The sequence below is a fragment of the Drosophila subpulchrella genome, chromosome X (genome assembly GCF_014743375.2).
Source record: "Drosophila subpulchrella strain 33 F10 #4 breed RU33 chromosome X, RU_Dsub_v1.1 Primary Assembly, whole genome shotgun sequence".
Taxonomy (NCBI): domain Eukaryota; kingdom Metazoa; phylum Arthropoda; class Insecta; order Diptera; family Drosophilidae; genus Drosophila; species Drosophila subpulchrella.
In genome coordinates this window covers 16,676,748-16,697,198 of record NC_050613.1, presented here as the reverse complement: position 1 = coordinate 16,697,198, position 20,451 = coordinate 16,676,748, and the positions used below count along the sequence as shown (strand labels likewise).

General features: G+C 38.5%; 4 protein-coding genes across 6 annotated transcripts in view; 1 reads left to right on the top strand and 3 right to left on the bottom strand.

Moving 5' to 3' along the window:
* The window catches only part of LOC119555891 (uncharacterized threonine-rich GPI-anchored glycoprotein PJ4664.02-like), a gene marked incomplete at its 3' end in the record, with an annotated part of 54,720 nt that extends 49,889 nt beyond the window's left edge, over positions 1 to 4,831 (bottom strand). Inside the window, exons 1-5 of the mRNA XM_037867555.1 lie at positions 4,537 to 4,831; positions 4,264 to 4,434; positions 3,373 to 3,819; positions 901 to 1,251; positions 223 to 408 (exon numbers count right to left, since the gene is read on the bottom strand). Coding sequence (XP_037723483.1) covers positions 223 to 408; positions 901 to 1,251; positions 3,373 to 3,819; positions 4,264 to 4,434; positions 4,537 to 4,831 — 1,450 coding nt within the window. The remainder of the gene's footprint in view (positions 1 to 222; positions 409 to 900; positions 1,252 to 3,372; positions 3,820 to 4,263; positions 4,435 to 4,536) is intronic.
* A 1,535-nt stretch (positions 4,832 to 6,366) lies between these two features.
* On the bottom strand, positions 6,367 to 9,442 carry LOC119557862. Its single transcript, XM_037870860.1, has 8 exons — positions 9,085 to 9,442; positions 8,913 to 9,017; positions 8,707 to 8,850; positions 8,355 to 8,466; positions 8,165 to 8,298; positions 7,968 to 8,108; positions 7,728 to 7,907; positions 6,367 to 7,317 (listed from the first exon to the last, which is right to left on the bottom strand). The coding sequence occupies exons 1-8, from the start codon at positions 9,286 to 9,288 to the stop codon at positions 6,574 to 6,576; spliced, it is 1,764 nt and encodes a 587-aa protein (XP_037726788.1). The 5' UTR covers positions 9,289 to 9,442; the 3' UTR covers positions 6,367 to 6,573.
* A 726-nt stretch (positions 9,443 to 10,168) lies between these two features.
* LOC119557860 (ras GTPase-activating protein 1) lies at positions 10,169 to 16,610 on the top strand. 3 transcript variants are annotated; one of them, XM_037870856.1, is made up of 9 exons: positions 10,169 to 10,306; positions 12,226 to 12,603; positions 12,796 to 12,909; positions 12,992 to 13,064; positions 13,185 to 13,594; positions 13,956 to 14,805; positions 14,877 to 15,783; positions 15,850 to 16,000; positions 16,160 to 16,610. In XM_037870856.1, the coding sequence occupies exons 2-9, from the start codon at positions 12,396 to 12,398 to the stop codon at positions 16,306 to 16,308; spliced, it is 2,862 nt and encodes a 953-aa protein (XP_037726784.1). In that variant the 5' UTR covers positions 10,169 to 10,306; positions 12,226 to 12,395; the 3' UTR covers positions 16,309 to 16,610. The 3 variants fall into 3 exon arrangements, with proteins under 3 accessions (XP_037726784.1, XP_037726786.1, XP_037726785.1); XM_037870858.1 differs by lacking the exon at positions 10,169 to 10,306 and adding an exon at positions 10,387 to 10,571; XM_037870857.1 differs by lacking the exon at positions 10,169 to 10,306 and adding an exon at positions 11,819 to 11,903.
* A 549-nt stretch (positions 16,611 to 17,159) lies between these two features.
* On the bottom strand, positions 17,160 to 19,860 carry LOC119557861 (pre-rRNA 2'-O-ribose RNA methyltransferase FTSJ3). The gene is made up of 2 exons (XM_037870859.1): positions 17,907 to 19,860; positions 17,160 to 17,836 (listed from the first exon to the last, which is right to left on the bottom strand). The coding sequence occupies exons 1-2, from the start codon at positions 19,762 to 19,764 to the stop codon at positions 17,229 to 17,231; spliced, it is 2,466 nt and encodes an 821-aa protein (XP_037726787.1). The 5' UTR covers positions 19,765 to 19,860; the 3' UTR covers positions 17,160 to 17,228.
* Between the last annotated feature and the right edge of the window lie 591 nt (positions 19,861 to 20,451).

Here is a 20,451-nt window from a genome sequence, read left to right as displayed (position 1 = left end):
TATTAATTTCATTTTCAGTTACTCGATCTTTAAGTGTAGTCAAAATTTGAAGCGAACTGCCTGATGTTGTACTTGACTCAGGCGGAGATTCCGGCAGTTTTGTTTTTTCATCTGAAACTTTTTGGAATTTCTCTGTACTATAACTCTGAAATGAACTTCTAGATGTACTGTATTGATTTGATTGGTTTACTGTTGACTGCTCAAATGCACTTTCTGTTACACCTTTCGTGCTTTCCGAAGTGCTGCTTTTAAAAATACATTCGCAGATGCATGAGTCCGTTCCCTTCTTTAATTGGCAGGTACAATCACATGCAGGAACACTTGACTGTTCAGACTGACCTGTTGATATTGCACTTGATTGAGATTTAAATAGTTCGCTAAATTCTTTTCGAGCTGTTTGACCAATTTCTGTAACCGACATATTAGGTGTCGGATATTTTGATGGTTTACTTTTTACTGCCGAAGTTATTTGGAATTTTTTTGAGCTTGAAGTTTTAAAAGATTGTCCTGATATAAAACTTAATTGTGGGGAAGGCTCCGACCATCTTCCTGTTTCTTCTGTAGGTGATTCGTATTTTACCGTACTAGACATTTCAAATGATCTACTTGATATTGTTCTCGATTGAGTTAGAGATTGCGATTTTTCAGTAAGTTCCTCTTGAGTTGTTTGATCTTTTGCTGTAGTCGAAATTTTAAATAAACTTCCGGATGTTGTTCTTAATTGAAGCAGAGATTCCAACTTCTTTGATTCTTCCTCTCGTGGAATAGAGTATTTTCCTGTACTAGAAATTTCAAATGATGTACTTGATATTGTACTCGATTGAGGCAGAGATTCCGATATTTTATTAATTTCATTTTCAGTTACTCGATCTTTAAGTGTAGTCAAAATTTGAAGCGAACTGCCTGATGTTGTACTTGATTTAGGCGGAGATTCCGACAGTTTTGAATTCTCCTCTGAAACTATTTGGAATTTCTCTGTACTATAACTCTGAAATGAACTTCTAGATGTACTGTATTGATTTGATTGGTTTACTGTTGACTGCTCAAATGCACTTTCTGTTACACCGTTCGTGCTTTCCGAAGTGCTGCTTTTAAAAATACATTCGCAGATGCATGAGTCCATTCCCTTCTTTATTTGGCAGGTACAATTACATGCAGGAACACTTGACTGTTCAAACTGACCTGTTGATATTGCACTTGATTGAGATTTAAATAGTTCGCTAAATTCTTTTCGAGCTGTTTGACCAATTTCTGAAACCGACATATTAGGTGTTGAATATTTTGATGGTTTACTTTTTACCGCCGAAGTTATTTGGAATTTCTTTAAGCTTGAAGTTTTAAAAGACTGTCCTGATATTGAACTTAGTTGTGGTGAAGGCTCCGACCATCTTGCTGTTTTTTCTGTGGGTGTTTCGTTATTTTCCGTACTAGAAAATTCAAATGATCTACTTGATATTCTCGATTGAGGTAGAGATTGCGATATTTCAGTAAGTACCTCTTGAGTTATTCGATCTTTTGCTGTTGTCGAAATTTTAAATATACTTCCGGATGTTGTTCCTGATTGAAACGGAGATTCCAACTTTTTTGATTCTTCCTCTGGTGGAATAGAGAATTTTCCTGTACTAGAAATTTCAAATGATATTCTTGATATTGTACTCGATTGAGGTAAAGATTCCGATATTTTATTAATTTCATTTTCAGTTATTCGATCTTTAAGTGTAGTCAAAACTTGAAGTGATCTGCCTGATGTTGTACTTAATTCAGGCGGAGATTCCGGCAATTTTGTTTTTTCATCTGAAACTTTTTGGTATTTCTCTGTACTATAACTCTGAAATGAACTTCTAGATGTACTGTATTGATTTGATTGCTTGACTGTTGACTGCTCGAATGCACTTTCTGTTACACCAGCTGATATTGCACTTGATTTAAATAGTTCGCTAAATTCTTCTCGAGCTGTTTGACCAATTTCTGTAACCGACATATAAGGTGTCGAATATTTTGATGGTTTACTTTTTACCGCCGAAGTTATTTGGAATTTCTTTGAGCTTGAAGTTTTAAAAGACTGTCCAGATATAGAATTTGATTGTGATGAAGGTTCCGACCATCTTGTTGTGTCTTCTGTAGGTGTTTCGTATTTTTCTGTACTAGATATTTGAAATGATTTACTTGATATTGTACTTGATTGAGGTAGAGATTGCGATATTTCATTTAGTTCCTCTTGAGTTATTCGATCTGTAGCTGAAGTCGAAATTTTAAATAAACTTCCGGATGTTGTTCGTGATTGAATCGGAGATTCCAACTTCTTTGATTCTTCCTCTGGTGGAATAGAGTATTTTCCTATACTAGAAATTTCAAATGATGTTCTTGATATTGTACTCGATTGAGGCAGAGATTCCGATATTTTAATAATTTCATTTTCAGTTACTCGATCTTTAAGTGTAGTCAAAATTTGAAGCGAACTGCCTGATGTACTTGACTCAGGCGGAGATTCCGGCAGTTTTGTTTTTTCATCTGAAACTTTTTGGTATTTCTCTGTACTATAACTCTGAAATGAACTTCTAGATGTACTTTGTTGATTTGATTGGTTGACTGTTGACTGCTCGAATGCACTTTCTGTTACACCTGCTGATATTGCACTTGATTTGAATAGTTCGCTTAATTCTTCTCGAGCTGTTTGACCAATTTCTGTAACCGACATATAAGGTGTCGAATATTTTGATGGTTTACTTTTTATCGCCGAAGTTATTTGGAATTTCTTTGAACTTGAAGTTTTTAAAGACTGTCCTGATATAGAACTTAGTTGTGGTGGAGGCTTTGACCATCTTGTTGTGTCTTCTGTAGGTGTTTCGTAATTTTCTGTGCTAGACATTTCAAATGACCTACTTGAAATCTGGTCTGATCTAGTCGAAATTTTAAATAAACTTCCGGATGTTGTTCTCAATTGAAGCGGAGATTCCAACTTCTTTGATTCTTCCTCTGGTGGAATAGAGTATTTTCCTGTACTAGAAATTTCAAATGATATACTTGATATTGTACTCGATTGAGGCACTGAAGTTGTTTTATATACATTATGTGTTGTCAAAGTAGTCGTTTCTTTTTTAGTAACATCATTGGATATGTTAGGGGCCTCAATTGTTGTTTCAATAAATGGAGAGCTCCTTGTCATAAATTCCGATTGTTTTGTACTAGGAAGTGATTTTGCTTGCTCTGTTGATAAATATTCAGAGCATTCATCACAGGCTTTCTCGGAAGAGGAATATATACTGGTTAATTCAGTTAACTCAGTACAAAATTCGCAATACGATTCTGGTATAATTGTTGTATCCATCGAGATTTCTTGGTGTATATATGATGAGTTTGGATATCCTATACTAGAAGTTATTGATATCAATTCCGAGCATTCATCACAGGCTTCATCGGAAGTTGAATGTGTACTGGTTGATCCAGTTAACTCAGTACAAAATTCGCAAGGCGACTCTGGAATTATTGTTGTATCCATCGAGGTTTTTTGGTGCATATATGATGAGTTTGGATATCGTATACTAGAAGTTACTGATACAAATTCCGAGCATTCATCACAGGCTTCATCGGAAGAGGAATATGTACTGGTTAATCCAGTTAACTCAGTACAAAGTTCGCAAGGCGACTCTGGAATTATTGTTGTATCCATCGAGGTTTTTGGGTGCATATATGATGAGTTTGGATATCGTATACTAGAAGTTACTGATGCATATTCCGAACATTCATCACAGGGTTCCTCGGAAGAGGAATAAGAACTGGTTAATCCAGTAAACTCAGTACAAAGTTCGCAAGGCGAATCTGGAATTATTGTTGTGTCCATCGAGGTTTTTGGGTGCATATATGATGAGTTTGGATATCCTATACTAGAAGTTACTGATACAAATTCCGAGCATTCATCACAGGCTTCATCGGAAGAGGAATATGTACTGGTTAATCCAGTTAACTCAGTACAAAGTTCGCAAGGCGACTCTGGAATTATTGTTGTACCCATCGAGGTTTTTTGGTGCATATATGATGAGTTTGGATATCCTATACTAGAAGTTATTGATGCATATTCCGAACATTCGTCACAGGCTTCCTCGGAAGAGGAATATGTACTGGTTAATCCAGTTAAATCAGTACAAAGTTCGCAAGGCGACTCCGGAATTATTGTTGTATCTATCGAGGTTTTCTTGTGAACATATGATGAGTTTGGATATCGTCGTATACTAGTTATTGATGAAAATTGGGAGCATTCCATACAATCTTCCTCCGAGGTAGAAGATAGTTCTGAACATAATTCGCACGTTGATGTTGAATCCGAAGTTGATAGTTCCATGACGGTATTATTCATTGGGGTCGTCTGATCTCGTAATATTATTTGGTTTCTTGCTTTTAATACTAAGTTTTCTCCTCTCATATAACGTTTGGTTCCTGAGCGTTGTAGTGGGTTTCGTTCAGGCTCAATAGTATTGCTCGGATGCCATTTCGATATTGAAAGTGGTAATGATAATTTAGTTTTTGGGCTTGTCGTACTTGTAATTGATTGTAATTGTGAAGCACTTATAATATTTTTGGTGACCATAATATTTAAAAATCCCGCTCTAATAATGGGCTTCGTTATGTTGTTTGATAAAAAGATATGTTTCTTTTTTAAATGGGAAAAGTTATAACTTTGCAATAATTCATGGGAAGCTGTATTTTTTTTTGCGTTATTTTTCAAATAGTGGAAATAGGCGTTCGTTACGGTCGTTTTCCTTGCCGACAAATATTCAAAGAATTCTGATTGTTTTATTTTGTTTCTTTGGAGTCCATCTTGAGGCGTAATCATGCGCCTTTGAATTAATGTTAACAGCCGTAAAATTGGATTAATAATAAAAAAGGAATATTGTTTTACGTTTTGCCAAAATGTTGGAATCTTTTTTGCACTGTCCAATAATTCAGTACGTTTTAACACTCTTGTATAGACACTTGAGAAGCTTTGCACCTTAGAATACATTTTTTATATTATCAATTATCCAAAAGAATACACTTTCACAACAACTCACCCTTAGTGCACTGCTCTTCAAATTGATCTTCCCAAGTAAGTTCCTTGTGCTTTGAAAAGATTCAGGTATGAATTCAAATGAACTGCATCGTTTTAAAGTATTTTTCTTACTTATGAATTGTATAAAACACTCTATTTGATTTTGTTTATATAAACTCTGCAGAATTTTAAGGGTTATACCACTCGGAGTACCACTCGGAGTTTTTGTACTTTTAACGCGACATAATGACACAATTAAATTCTTTTCAGTATGTTTGCATACAATTTCCTTTTTAGAAACTGTATTTTGATTTACATTTAATTGCGAATTTATTTGATTTATAAAATTATCCTTTTCAAAATTTGTGTTATCAATGATGTTCAACAGGTTGCTTTTACAAAAGATATAATTGATAACATCGTTCCTCCAATATTTCTGTTCAAATTAAAAAATTAGAATTAAGTAAGTATTTTAAAATATTTGCCAGAACTTACCCTTAATAAGTCAAAGGTCCCATCTGGAAGCGTATATAACAGTTGCTTTCGAAAACTATTTTTAGATGTTGGATCTGGTCTAATCTTTGATTTCGTAGATTTTAAATAATATTTGTATCTTTTTGTGCATTTTTGATAAGTTTGATTACTACAAATTTTATAAATTTCTTGAAATCGAATATCAGACCTAGTACAAGTAAAAGGTGTAAAACGTCGATCATGAGAAACCGATGGCTTATATAAATAGAAGTTAAAGGCTACGTTTTGATTGGAGTCTTGAGCACTTATCAGTATTTTTTTTGGATTATCAGTAAGTCCTGTAAACAAAAGTAATGTTTTCTTATGATCAGAAAATATAATTGCAGCTTAACTTACCTGCAAAAAAATTAATAACAACGACCAGAGTAGCCCAAAAATTAATTAGCAACTGCATTTTCAAGCTTACTTAATATGTCGGCTAAAAATGTTTTTACTTTTGCGACCAGTAAAATAGTCAAGGGTTCATTGATAAATAATTACTTTAAATTGAATTTCCATGCCTCTTAATTTAAGAAAAGACGCTTAAATGCAATTAGTTACAACCATAAACTACTAACAATAAAGAAGTGGTCAAAAAGTGAAAGCTTTACATATTATATATCAGATTGCCAACATGAAGTATTCTTCAAAGTTATTAAAAAAATATTTAAAAAAGAAGCAAAAATATTAACATATTATCAATGGATTAATTTAACCTTTTGCTAAGTTAACCGCAAGATGTTAACTGTCACTAAAATATAATAGGTATTTCTTATATCACACATCAAACTAAATTCAACCAAAAAGCTTAATATATTGTACATAAGTGCTCATATATTCAATTTCAGGCTTATAAACATAAAGTACTGTACACAATTGTATGCTCTTGTAAATAAGTGATATATCTAGGTATTTGAATCGAAGAATTCTTTACCTCGCTGTTATGGCTCCAAGGAATTTTGAAAGCAATACTAATGATTTAATAATGCTGGAAACTTGCAAATGTACAAATAGAAACAGCAAGTAAATTGATTTCAAACTGAAGCTTCGTCAGCTTTTGTCTCCACAATGCGGCTTATAATGGGGATATCTTCGACCTTCGTAAAGTTGGCCAAGGAATCAGCATTTAGTATGTTTTCAATGTAGTCACGTCTGAACTTCTCCCACTTTCGTGTCTTAAGAAAGTCCGTGTACAAAGCCTCCCTGGTTGGGATATTACATTCGATATAGAATCGCTGTCGCTGCCAAATGTTGCCAGGATTTTGGGCTGGCTCGAAAAGCCAAAATCGTGGTATTAGGATGCACTGCACCGTTGTCCTCGCCATTATGACGCGATGATGCATTTTCTCGCCCAAACCAAAGATCCCGCCATAGGTCAGTGAGCCAACGTCAATGAAATGCGTTTCATAGTGCTCCATGCCTTCCGGTTCCTCGACAATGGTTCGATGCGAATGGCTCGAGGCGGTGAATATTTCCGAACCCTCCGACTCGCTCTCAACATCGCCCACCTCACTGATGACGGGTGAGATGGGCGATCGTTTGCCGGAGTTATCACTATACCGTTCCTCGGCCGGATCCTCAGACATGTCGTAGGTGTCCTCGCCTTCGTCTGATATGTACAGCTCGTACTCCTCCCGCACTTCCTGACGTTCTGCCTCCCGCAGTCGCTGTCGCAACCGTTGCCGATTTCGACATGTGTCCCTGGTGGATCTTCTAGGTGGCGGTCTTTTCATATCAGCACAGGCTCGCTGTATCTCCTTGAGACCCATTTTTCGCAGCTTTAAAAAAATACATTTGTTATTAGCTGTCAAGATTCTAAGGCTACTAAATAGTAGCTACTGGTTGTGGTATGAATATTTCTTATTTGAAAAAAATTGGAGTACTATAAGTATTATTGAGTTTTACAAATTGTTTGCTAAAGGTTTTTATAGTAAACTTAATTATTTTACTAAATGAGCTAATACAAAACCATAGTTACATGGTGAGGCTTTTATTTCGATTATATTCGAATGTATTCCAGACAAGACAACCTTGTTAAAAACGATGAATCTGCTGTTGGAAACAGTGAATCACTGTTAATTGATTTCTATATTTGTGCTAGAAAATACATTAAAGGGTTCATTTACCCATGCTCCTGCGTTGCTGATGCATCGTTTACCACTAGGTAATGGGATTTTAAAATACTTACCCCCCTCTTCTTGCTTTGGTTGTTCTCATCCAGCGATGAACTGGACTGCATATATTCATTGACGTCGAAAAAGTCGTTGTTGGCATTGAACTTGGAGCCAACTTGCATCCCGAGGGCTCCGGACTCCTTTTTAGATACAGTTGCCAGCTCGAATACCTTCTCCCTGTCAACCATATTCACCTGTAGAGAAAGAAGATGATATGGTATTTTAGTTATACAGGAGATGGCTAGATAGCAAACCTTCATGTGGAGGCACTGTAGAACGACACATTCGCCGCTGAGAACAAAGTAGACATAGCTCATGGAGCCCAAATCCTCGGTGTAGATCGTCTCCAAGGGATCGAACTGCTGAATGGTCCCATACTTGCTGGCATTCACAATCTAGCAAAATGTTTAGGGGGTTATAATAAAGACCATTATTGAGTTCCGGCACTTACCTGCTCCTCGTTGAGAAAGTTAAAATAGTCAAGAGCCCGCAGGGCAGACTTCTTTTCCTGCCACAGCTTTTGCATGTGACGTTGCAGGACAACTTTATAGGTTTTATGAAAGACTGCCAGTAGCTCGCAATTAGCTGCAAGAAATATATAGGAATTATATATATTCCTTGTTAAAGTCAATCAGTTTAACTTGTGGCGACGTAAGTGTTGGTTCTGGGTGCGTCTTCCATGATGTCGATGTCGCCAATACAATCGCCGGGTCCAAAAATAGCCTCTGATTGCAGTTCATAAGTCTTGGTGGCCTATAAAATACAAAACTTTAGATATTTTTTTTATACAAAACATTACTTTTTTTGTATCATAAAAGGCAAAATATTTCAATAGCCAAATTTTAAAACACTAAAGCTTAGTTTGTCTAGAGAAGGGAAGAAAAAAGTTTAAAAAATTGTTTTAAAAAATATTTATGTATTTTTTAAGGGTCTAAGTGTAAAAGCTCGTTTTTAATAGACAAAAAAGATGAGGGAAATAATCAAACAGCTTACCTTATTAAAAATATTCCTAGACATTTCCACTTCTCCAGCGATTAAAAAATAAATCGTTACAGGGAAATCCCCCTCCTTCATAATAACGCGTCCGGGAGTCACCGCCATGAATTTGACATGCGGAACAAGACGAGCCCGGACTTTCTGCAAGAGAATAGGCCTTATAAACAATATGCAATCAAAATGAAGCAAAAAGGACTACCCACTGGTGTAAATTTTGAAAAGCACGCCAGATTTGCCACAATGTTGCACAGTTTCTTTCTGTCTTCGACGGTACGCGTAGAATGTGGAGTGCGCAGTAGCGATTTCTCCTGAAATTTGTATAAAATACAGTTTTATAAATACACTTGGTCCCATTTATAGAGTATTAGGACTTACGGCCATGGTCATCATGCCGACTTTTCGCTTCTGTCGCACCAACATGGCCACATTCTTCTTCACATTCAGCGAAATTCCAGTCTCCTCGGTGGCTTCATTTAGCCACTGCATGTTCAGTATTACGGTTCGGACGAGCTTTTTGAACCGATTCTTAGCCGCCTTTTTTGCCGGGGCATCAAGCCCATCGCGTTGACGCTTCGACATGATGGCCTAACTTATTTTTATTTGGTTTGTTTTGGCAATATCCATGTAAAAACTATCTGTTTATCTTATGTTCACTGTTGTATCTCTCGTTGGTTGTAGTACTAAAAACCACAGATGTCAATGTTTTTGATTATTTGTGTTCAAATGATGGTATGACATATTTCCCAATGACACTCCATGCTTGTGTTTGCCGCACAAAATCAAAAACAAATCTGGTCTCATTAGTCACGATAAATTTTAATCGGATTGCGGTGATTACACTGGGATAAAAAAGGTTTTTTATAAATTTTGTTTGTATTGATTAATTTCATTTATAACATTTGACCAACAAAACATAGCAGTTGATTTCTGCACTCAAGTTTATTATAGAATTATATAGAATTATGAACATTTTTTATGTCTGTAGCTTTAAAATGTTTCTTATATGAAGCTACTAATTATAAAAATCAATAATAATTATTTCTAAGTTTTGTTTCACCTTTTAAAATTATATTTTTAAGAAGGCTTCAAAAATTTTTCCATTTAACATTTAAGCGTTCCATTTCTGACACCGACCTATGGCCGGATTATATTTACACACACATTTTAGAACATTTTGATTAAGGCTCATTATAATCAACATTTGATCAATATTTCGACAGTTTTTGAAGAGATATCTATCAACGTATTTCTTAAAACTCGTATATTAGATATTCGATGGCTAATTAGGAAACGTCATCTGTAGTTTGTGTATTATAATACATAGTGCAATGGAACCAGGATGTTATAAAGCGCCAAAGCGGCCAGAATGTGTAAACAGAGACATCGCAAAATATCGCAAAAAACATCGATGCGTAATGTATCGATGTTTCTGTACATCTCTAGCAATTGACTTCTATCGGGTTGTGGCTATCGGTACGGAAGAAATTTTAGTTTGTTGTAAAAATGATATTGTTATGAATAATATAAAATAAGCTAATAATAAATAAAGGTTGCCAGCAACGAGCTTTGTTGTTTTAGTTTGGTGTTCCAATACAATGTAATGTACATATCTGCGTATATATTTACACACGCGCATTGCCCGATAAATGTTCTGTGTAGTGTAGATGGTTTTTGTTTCTTGGGGAGTTCCGAATATGAAAAAGAAAAGAACTGGCTGTGCTAATGATTCATTGTCAAAGGAACAGAACAGAGAACAGAACACAGCCCAGAAACTTGTGAATCCAATCCCAGTATTTATACCGCATGAGACATCATCATGATGATGATGAAGATGATGATATGATGACTCCTCGGGTCGTGGTGTATGTATGAAGAAAAGAACCGAATGGAATTGTGTTCGGCTCGTTTGGCAAAAAGGGCTTAGCCTAAAGTTTGTGTGTGCTGTGTGGTGTGTGTTGTGTGGCTCATATTAATTGCTTGTGTTTTAGATAGATGTGATGTACAAGAGGGTGCAGCAGTGCCCAGTAGTTGAAAAACGATACATATATGGATGTACCGACTTCCAGCTCACTTTGCACTCCAGACCAATAAGTAACGGGAAAGATATACGGAAAAACGGTCTTACGTTGATATCTTAATATCCTGAAAATGTCTACATACATATATCAAAGTCGGCCGGTGATGCTAATGACGAATATGTATGTATGTACAGTGGCTCACAGTTTATTTCGTCCATAGGTCAAATTTAAAAAATAGGAATTTAATAAATATATTGCAGTTTTTAGCAGTAACATGAAGAAAATTTCTTATTGTATCAACATAAAAATAAAAAAATTTTTTGAACTTTAGTTGTATAATTGGTTACATGACAAATATAATCATGTTTTAGTCATAAGTGTTGTTTCTAAAAAAAAAAAATAAAAAAATTTTCATTTTTTCGATATCTTTTATACTCCCTTCCCAAAAAGACTATAGTTTATCAAAAAAATGTTGTGAGTCACTTTATAAAATTCCCTATGAATTTCAAGACAATAGGAAATTCGCAAAACTCAAAAGTTTTGGATGATTTTCAAACTTTGTCTGATGACTAAGGGACCTGTTTCTTAATTTCAAGTCATAATTTATGTCTCGTATGGATAAATTGTCTATTAAGTAAAAACATATGTTGCCGATTAAAAGACAAAGAAGAAGATAACATTGACAGCTGATCTAAGAAGGGCGGAACAGCTGATCTACTACTTTAGTGTTTTTTATTTGAGAAAAAATGTTTGTCAATTAAATTTATTTTTTCTAAAATATCTATACTGCATTCTTTACCATATGGTTTTGGATTGTTGTATATACTTTTCTATTCAGTTTTTTTATCACTGTCTTTATTCAATAATTATTTTTTATAATGTATGGTGCTGGTTTTATCAAAATGATTGCTTACTAGTACTTAGATTTATTTTACTACTGCGCTGGTTTTTTCATCTTGCATAGAATCAGTTGTTATTATTCCTTTTGCTAATTCGCAACAATTACTCCTCGATTCTCTAATCGCGTATAAATCAGTATACATGATCGTTAAATTCTTAACATCCTTGTCAAAAGCCCTCGGACAGGATTCTCCGGTATCCTTTCCTTTGTTGTACTCTGATTGGAAAATTTTACTGAATTTATCCTACCGATATGGCGATGAATATGTTTTTATGGTAAGCCATTTCACAAATTGTTCACTCTATCCCTTACAAACTTCTCACTTTTCTCTTTCTTTTTCCAAGAAGTCATTTGTCATTCTAGTTAAAATTAAAATCAGTAATTAGTCCAAGTCAACAGTGAACTATGTATAATAGATCCTAAAGATGGTTTCAAAAATGGTAGTAGTTCAAATATAAAATAAATTCAAACAGACATTTAAATAGATTTTAAAACCATAGAACAAGTTAGGAAAACGAAAAATGTTAATATACTTACAGCATTTATTTACGCAAATAATCATCTAAGAGTTCCTATTTGTTTCTGGTTTTATTACAGCTTAGCACATAATCATCGCGGAAAACTGAATACAATCACCAAAGCTGCCGTTTTTCCTAAATAATCGCAAACACATCGATGCTATATGTGGCTTTTATTAAAAGGAAGTTCGCACCAAGTTAAATATAGACTAAGATTCCCATTCAACGAGCAGAGATCATAAACCAGGTATGGCGGACCTAATACATTTGGGAAATATAGATGTTGTCATCCAGAAAGATAAGCCCGGTTCGCCAACGGGCTGTTCGGATGATGGAAACCTAGGTGGTCTTGGCGGCATGAGTGGATTGGGCATGATGGCCGCCGGTGGCATTGACCTAGGTGACTTGGCACAGGAATTGGATCACGATGAGTTCGATGGACCCCACATGCTGAATGGTAAGCGGAATTCTCGAATATTTATTTAATTTATGGGACCTTTTATGGGGGGGCCAGCTTAGCCCCCTACACAAATTTATTTTGGAATTGCATTAGAAAAGTAGATTGAATCGATAGTATTTGTGGTTTTTAGTGATATTAGCCTGGCTCCAACTAAGTTTCTTTCTGTATTCCAAACAATCCCTGTTTTAGGTGAACGTCCTGCGATTATTGCTCCTCCCGAAAGTGAATGGTACCATGGACGACTGGATCGTTACTCTGCAGAGTCTCGTCTGCGGGGAAGCAGTAAACTGGGTAGTTATTTAGGTGTGTATAACTAGTATAAAATATGGTGGAAATGGTTTTAAAATAGATTTTTTTTATGCCGCTGCAAATAAATGCTGAGCAGTTCGTGAAAGTGACCGCAAGCCTGGCTCCTATGTTCTAAGTTATTATGGGCGTACCGGCATAAACCATTTTCGGTAAGTGATTTTTTTCCTATAGCTAAGATTATTGTGAAGGATTAAATAATTTCTTTGTGGTTATATATATTAAATAGAACGATCAGCTTTAATATTCTGTATTATTATTATCTTCCATAGGATCACAGCCGTATGCGGAGACTTCTATATCGGCGGACGACAATTCATTTCCTTGAGCGATCTAGTCGGCTACTATACCTCATGTAGTGACCTACTAAAGCGCGAACGATTGGCCATACCAGTTGCTCCGCCGGAGCCAGTTAACGATAAAAAGCGCGTCGTAGCCATCCTGCCTTATACAAAAATGCCAGAGACCGATGAACTGAGTTTCCAAAAAGGTGATATTTTCTTCGTGCACAATGACATGGGCGATGGCTGGCTGTGGGTGACTGCCCATCGTACTGGCGAGCAGGGAATGATTTTCAGGGAACTTGTGGATGACCTGGATGTATCCATCGATCCGAATACCGTCTTCCCCTGGTTTCATCCGAATTGCACCAAAAACGAAGCCGTCGATATGTTGGTTAAAGGTATGTACCTTGTACACCATGATTCATTTAATATAAAATATATATTATACATGTTTAAGGTCCTTAAATTTCAAATCTCTAAGTAAATAATACATTTATATACCCACTAATCGTATAGTCTTTTATTTCGATACTTAATTTTTTACTTGTACTATTACATTTCTAGTTAAATTGGTTTTCCCATGATTTATATCATTTAAAAGATATATTATACATGTTCTGAGTCCTTAAATTTGCAATCATTAAGTAAATAAATAGTACATTTGTAAACGCACAACTCGTATAGTCTTTTACTTACATGTTTAATTTATTATTCTTCCGATGACATTTCTAATTATATTGTTTTTCCTTCTCTTTCTAGCTGGACCGGGAAGTTTCTTGGTTCGTCCCAGTGACAACTCGCCGGGGGATTACTCCCTCTTTTTCCATATTAACAACCAGATCCAACGCTTTCGCATCGAGAAGAAGGGCGTGCGATATTTGATGGGAGGGCGGACATTTGAATGCCTGGATGCGGTGATAAATCGCTATCGAAAGGAGCAAATCGTCGAGGGTCACTCACTCAATCATCCGGTTGTCAATGGCATACAGCCAGAGTTCAATCAGCAATATGTTGTGGAAAAGGCCGCCGAAAAGATATATGCCACACTACGCGAATGTCGCGACCAAATTGGCCTTAAGAAGATCAAGGGCATCAAACACCATGGGCATTTGAACAAGAAATCGGATAAAACGACGAAATGGAAGCAATTATATTTTGCATTAATTAACGATGGCTCTGAGACGCAACTATGCTTCTACGACAATCCGAAGAAGACCAAACCGAAGGGTCTGATCGATTTGTCGTGTGCTTACCTCTATCAATGTCACGATTCCCTGTGGGAGCGTCCATACTGCTTTCAAATAGTCGAAAGGGCCCTGCCATGCTTGGCCACGGTGACATATCTGTGTGCTCCTAGTCAGGAAAGCTACGTGGAGTGGATCAACTCCCTCAAGGCCCAGTGCGACTCGCAGCTGAGTCGGGCCCAGAAGAAGGTCTCACGTCTGCGCGAGCTCCGTTGTCTTAATCTGCATGTGCTAGAAGCTCATCGCTTACCATTTAAATTAGTGCCACATCCATACTGCAGTATTTCGCTTAATCAAGTCAAGGTGGGCAAAACACGTGTCAAAATTGCCCCCGAACCTGTTTGGGAGGAGGAATTCGTGCTAGAGTAAGTGTTCTCTATCAAAAATATCCTTGTTTTTTCTTATTTGTAATATTTTTGATTTGTTTTTTTTGCAGCGATGTCCCTCCAGATGTTGTTTCCTTAACCATTACTTTAATTTCACGCGGAAAACGAGGTAAAGACTCTGAGGTGGCCGAGCTAACCATTGACTTATCTAGTCTGAAGAATGGCCAGGAGACTGAGGGCTGGTACCAACTCACTGGCATGACGCCGATGGGTGAATGGGGCTCGTTGCGTTTGCGTATGCGTTACCTCGACGATCTGATAATGCCATGTGAGGAGTACAGTCCTCTGCAGCAATTGCTCCTCGAATCAGAGCTCTATGCAGTCAAAGCTTTGGCCGAACTCTGTCACAACGATCGTGTTCCTTTGGCCACAGCGCTGCTACGAGTCTTTCGGCAGGAGAAAAGGGAAACGGAATTAATTCGAATGCTGTGCCAAGCGGAGGTTACGCGTGAAAATGAGACCACAACGCTTTTCCGGGGCGCTTCGTTGGCCACCACACTAATGGATTTATATATGCGAACCGAATGCAGCGGATTTCTCCAGTCGGCCGTTAGCGAAACTGTGCAGCGCATTTTGGAGAGCAAGCAGTCGGCGGAATTGAATCCCACGAAAATGGACGTCAACGATGATGCCTGCACGAATGCAGAGTTCCTGCTGCAGATCCTTGATCTGGTCACCCAGTCGATATTCACTTCACCGGACGCCTGTCCCCGGAATGTGCGTTTTATTTGCTGCTGCCTGCAGAAGGCTGTGATGGCTAAGTGGCCGACAGAGCGGTTGGTTCGCACCCGAGTCGTCTCTGGCTTCATATTCTTGCGCCTTTTATGCCCAGCGCTGCTGAATCCACGGCAGTTTGGCCTGGTCAGCGAGACGCCACCGATGGCAGCCACTCGTTCTTTAGTCATGGTCGCCAAGTGTCTGCAAAACCTAGCCAACTTGATTGAATTTGGCGGCAAGGTCTGTAGGATTAAATATGATTGGCTAATCCATTATTTTGACTTTCCCTATGTTTTGATATTTCAGGAACAATACATGGAGGTTGTCAATCCGTTTATTTTGAAGAACAAGGAACGCATGATTGTTTTCTTGGATCAACTGTCCTCCGTTAACGATCCGAATCAACCGCTTGGAATGTTTGTCGAACAGAGTACAAATCTTAATTCACAAGACACCGGTAAGTTATTATTTGAATCTATTTTAGAGGTTAAGAAAATAGGGCTATTTCAGTGTCTGATATATTCCTTTTCAAAGTTAAATTAGATTTTTTTAAGAATTCCCTAGGATTTCCCTCCTTTTTAATAAAACAATCATATTATTTTTACAACTCCCCAAGGACGCGAGCTGGCTACCTTACATCACATCTGTGTCTCACATTCGCAAGAGCTTCACGAGCTATCCAACATTCTCTCAATTAAAAAGCTTGTCACTGTTACGGACATGTTGACCAAGCACAAACTGAAGTACCGCGAGATGATCAGCTAAAATAAAGTGCGAAGACCGGATAATAATTGCGATGTCTTCTTATCTACAAGTCCCTTCATACCTTTTTATAAAAATATATTTATATGTGTATACTATTAGGAATACATAATATAATAAGAACTCATAATAACTGGTTGAAAATTGTATTGGAATAGTAAACAGAATATCATTTATAAAAATTATTTATATGAAATGAAATAATATTTAACAGACCGGTATGCATTTATTTATTATTAGTATCATTAAACTTACTTATAATACACACTAGCTTACACGGATTACTCCGTATAGCCGCAAACTCAGATATTAGACATGGTTTTGCTTTTGATATTGTGTGAAATTTAGAGCATTTGTGTCGAATGGCGTCACAATACACAACTTTTATGCCCAAATCCAAACATTTTTTTTTTCGAAAATAATGCATAAAATCGAAATAAATTAATGAATTTAAAAAGAGTGCAAAAGACTTCCTCTGAAAACATATATTGCATTTTTAAATGTGAAAATGGTTATTTTTTGGCATCTTTTCAGTAAAAAAAAAAGAGTATTTAAAGTCTCCAAAGGCGATGTTAAGTTTTGACTGACGTTTGATGATAATTTCAAGTGAATAGGTTATGATTCACTTTAAATAAGTAAGTAAGAAATTCTTGCATTCCGGTAAAACAACGTTGAGTTAATTAGATTTTATTTATATCGGAATTTAAAAGATGCCCTTTTTAACTCTATTCATTAACTATAGGGCTAGCTGATTGAATATTTTTAAAAGACTTCAACAGTTTCTATAAAGTTCTTATTTTTAAGGTATATATAGCACCGGTGGAGGTTATCTTTATACTCAAAAAAAAGACTCCTGATTTTTAACATATATTTAATATCTATAAAATTATACATATTTTATTTTTTGTTAGATTTACATTTTCTCAACGGCCCTTACGACCTTTGCCTCCCTTTCCACCCTTTCCGCCCTTGCCCTTCTCGCGCTTCCTTTTTACATCCAGGGATCGCTTGTCCTTCTTCTCACGAGGATCCACCACTCGATAGCGACCCTTCACGCCTGCTGGGCGGCGGGCTCGACGAGCTGCCGACTGCTTTTTGGCCACCACATATGTGACCTCCTTCTTCTTCTCCTGGGCCTTCTTGTACACCTTCTTCAGCTGTTTGGACTTTTCGTGGTTGGTGGCATCGGAGTTCTCCATAATCTTCTCGGCCATTTTCTTGGCCTTGGCCAAGCGTTTGGTGGCACGACGATGTTTGCGTGCCTTGGCCTCCATAACCTTCTTGATGGGACGCACATTGACCTCCTGCAATTTGCGCTGGTACTCGGCGGTCAGCTCCTTGGGAACTGGCTGTGGCTTGGTCATGTGCTCATCCTCGTCTTGCACAAACCAAACGGGAAGGTTCTCATCGTTGAAGGCATAGCGATTCCAGGCGGCATCGATCACGTCTCGGCGTGTTTTCTTGTTGCGTGTTATAAAGGCGCCCAAAGCCATTTCGTTTTCGGTTAGGCGAACCTTTTTCGGCTTTGTTTCTGGAATATAGAAGAGGATTTATTATAATAAGTAACAAACAAGTATTTATTTTAGTTATTACTAACTAACCTGGATTCGTTTCATCGCCATCCTCGTTGGCTTCCTTGGCTTCATCTTCGGAATCGGATGACTCTGAGCTGCTGTCCTCTTTCGGGGCTTCGTGTCGTGCGCGGCGCTTGGCTTTCTTTCCCTGGATTGCCTGATCATCTGCGTCCGCGGTGAGGGTGCTCTCACCCAAAACCGACACACCCTTGGCCTTGTACTCCTTGGCCAGATTGTCCAGATCGTAGGTTTCCTCATCGTCATCCGACTGAATGTTTTGCAGGACATCTTTCTCATACCAAAGCTGTACACGCTGCTCTCGCTTTGTATTCTTATCGCGAAAATCATTGGACTTAATCAGTGGATTCTCGCTGCGCTTTTTCCTCTTGTTTTTACCCTTTGAAGTGCCCTCTTCATCGTCACTGAGGCCCAGGCCCTGTTTATCATTGATTTGGTCGTCGTCCTCTGAGGCTGCGCTTTCTTCCTCATCATCGTCGTCTTCGTAGTTAAGGTCATCATTAATATTGCCCTCATCCTTGTCGAAATACTTGTATTTCGGCAGCTTTTCTTGCTCGGGCACACTATCGTCCACAGCGAAGTCCGGCTGAACATCTAGCAAACCGTCGAGCTCATCAGAAGTTTTTATATGTTTCAGTTCGAAGATTTCGTGCTCTGTTTCCTCGACGGGACCATCGTCTCCCTTGATCACCATATTCAGGTTCATCTTCTCGTGCAATTTGGCCTTTGTCTTGAGGGTCTTCTTACGCTTACGCTTCAAATCCTTCTTCTCCTCATCCACAATTGTGTCTATTTGCGTTTGCAGCTCGGCATCTTCCATGTCCTCGATTTCGGCCTGTGTCAATGGCTTAACCTTCTCCTCCTCAACATTTGGGACGACCAGGGCATCCTCCTTCTGCACGAACAGCCCCCTGACATCTTTCCACCACTGAACCAGTCCCTTGATATCCTTGCGGCCCAACACCTTAAGATCCTTGCAGCACTCCAGGATCTCGACGGTGGTCTTCTTGTGCTTGGCAATGCGTTCATCATCGATGCCAATGGAACCGATGCCCTGTAGTGCAGTCAGGGCGTTTTCAGCCTTCATAAACTCCGTGGCGGCCAGTTCGTTGCGCAGGGCAATATCCTGGGCGGTATAACCCTCGGCCTTGATGCGCTTTTGCTTCTCGGGATGCAGCAGGCTGCTCTTCTTCTTGGCATCGAGATCGAGTTCCTCGAACACGTACTTGGAGTCCAAGAGACGGGGATCAATGTGATCGGGGGCAATGTAACCCTGGCAGACGACGAATATCTCAGCGGACTCCTTACGCGAGGCACTCGGCTTGGTGGCGTGCACCTTCTTGAAGAGCTGCTTGAGGACCCACAGCAGGGCATTGTAGTCCTTGGAGCGGAAGACCTTGGTGACGAACCAACCGCCGCTGCGCAGGAACTGTGTGGCCAACTTGAGGGAATTGAGGGTGAGGCAGATCTGCTGGTAGGCATCGTACAGCCAGTTTCGGCCCACATTGGGGGCACCGTCGTGGAGGACAACGTCGGCCTTCCAGGACTGCAGCTCCTTGGTCAGCGACTGGCGGCACTTCTCGGTGGTGATGTCCTCGACCAGACCAATGCAGCCGGCGATGGGACGGATGGGGAACAGATCCACGCCGATCACGATGCTGGACACGGGCATGTTCTGCTTGGCCACCTGCATCCAGCCACCGGGCGCTGCGCACAGATCCAAACATACTTGCGACTGCTGGAGGAAGCCGAACTTGCGGTTCAGCTGGATCAACTTGAAGGCGGCACGCGATCGCAGACCCGTCTCCTTGGCCAGCTGGTAGAACTTGTCCTTCCTGGTCTTTCCAACTTTCGTCTTCTTGCCCATTGCGCCTGTGTTTCCACTTAAATCGGGCTTAAATCAAATCGAGTTCAAAATTCGTGCACGTGCACGTGTTGCCAACAGTAGAACTGGGCTAATCGGTATATCGATGTATCGATTGTGGTGTACGATAAACTAGTATTGGAAAATGTTCAAGGGTTTCTTATAGTGTGTTTAGACTACTTGCATCTGGCCGATTGCCACAAAATTGATGTAGGCGTTTACACTACACATGCAGCATAATAACTTAAATATATAAAATATCTGAAATAACGTGTCTCTTTTTATATCCACAGGGTGCTTTTGGAAATATCTTCTGAACACTGCGTTACGTCGTTTGTCATTGATGCGTACCTGTCTGAACAGCGTTCTGATAGTAAAAAATTTAATGATCAGTATCGAAAAATATATATACAGTTAATAAATATAAATGATTTAAATAAAGCGTTATTACTAAATGTGAATGGGTTCTTATGGGAAAATATTCTGAACATTCTGCGTTTCCTCGTATGTCAATGATGCGGTCCTGTCTGAACGCACCGATAAAACAACGGCGTTTCGCCGGTATATCGGTATCGAAAAATATATACTTAATAAATATACTAAAAATATGTCAAGGTGGCGGCACCGCGAGGCACAAAATTCTTTGCAGGCTATGAAAGTCAAGATAGCGTCATGATGAGGCGCAAAATT

Coding starts and splice junctions, on each gene's coding strand:
- LOC119557861 (XM_037870859.1), bottom strand. CDS start 19,764: ATGGGCAAGAAGACGAAAGTTGGAAAGACCAGGAAGGACAAGTTCTAC. Junction 17,837..17,906: donor TGGCGATGAAACGAATCCAG/GTTAGTTAGTAA, acceptor TCTATATTCCAG/AAACAAAGCCGAAAAAGGTT.
- LOC119557862 (XM_037870860.1), bottom strand. CDS start 9,288: ATGTCGAAGCGTCAACGCGATGGGCTTGATGCCCCGGCAAAAAAGGCG. Junction 8,467..8,706: donor CTAGGAATATTTTTAATAAG/GTAAGCTGTTTG, acceptor TGTATTTTATAG/GCCACCAAGACTTATGAACT. Junction 8,299..8,354: donor CAACACTTACGTCGCCACAA/GTTAAACTGATT, acceptor TATTTCTTGCAG/CTAATTGCGAGCTACTGGCA.
- LOC119557860 (XM_037870856.1), top strand. CDS start 12,396: ATGGCGGACCTAATACATTTGGGAAATATAGATGTTGTCATCCAGAAA. Junction 13,065..13,184: donor ACCGGCATAAACCATTTTCG/GTAAGTGATTTT, acceptor TATCTTCCATAG/GATCACAGCCGTATGCGGAG. Junction 16,001..16,159: donor TCTTAATTCACAAGACACCG/GTAAGTTATTAT, acceptor CAACTCCCCAAG/GACGCGAGCTGGCTACCTTA.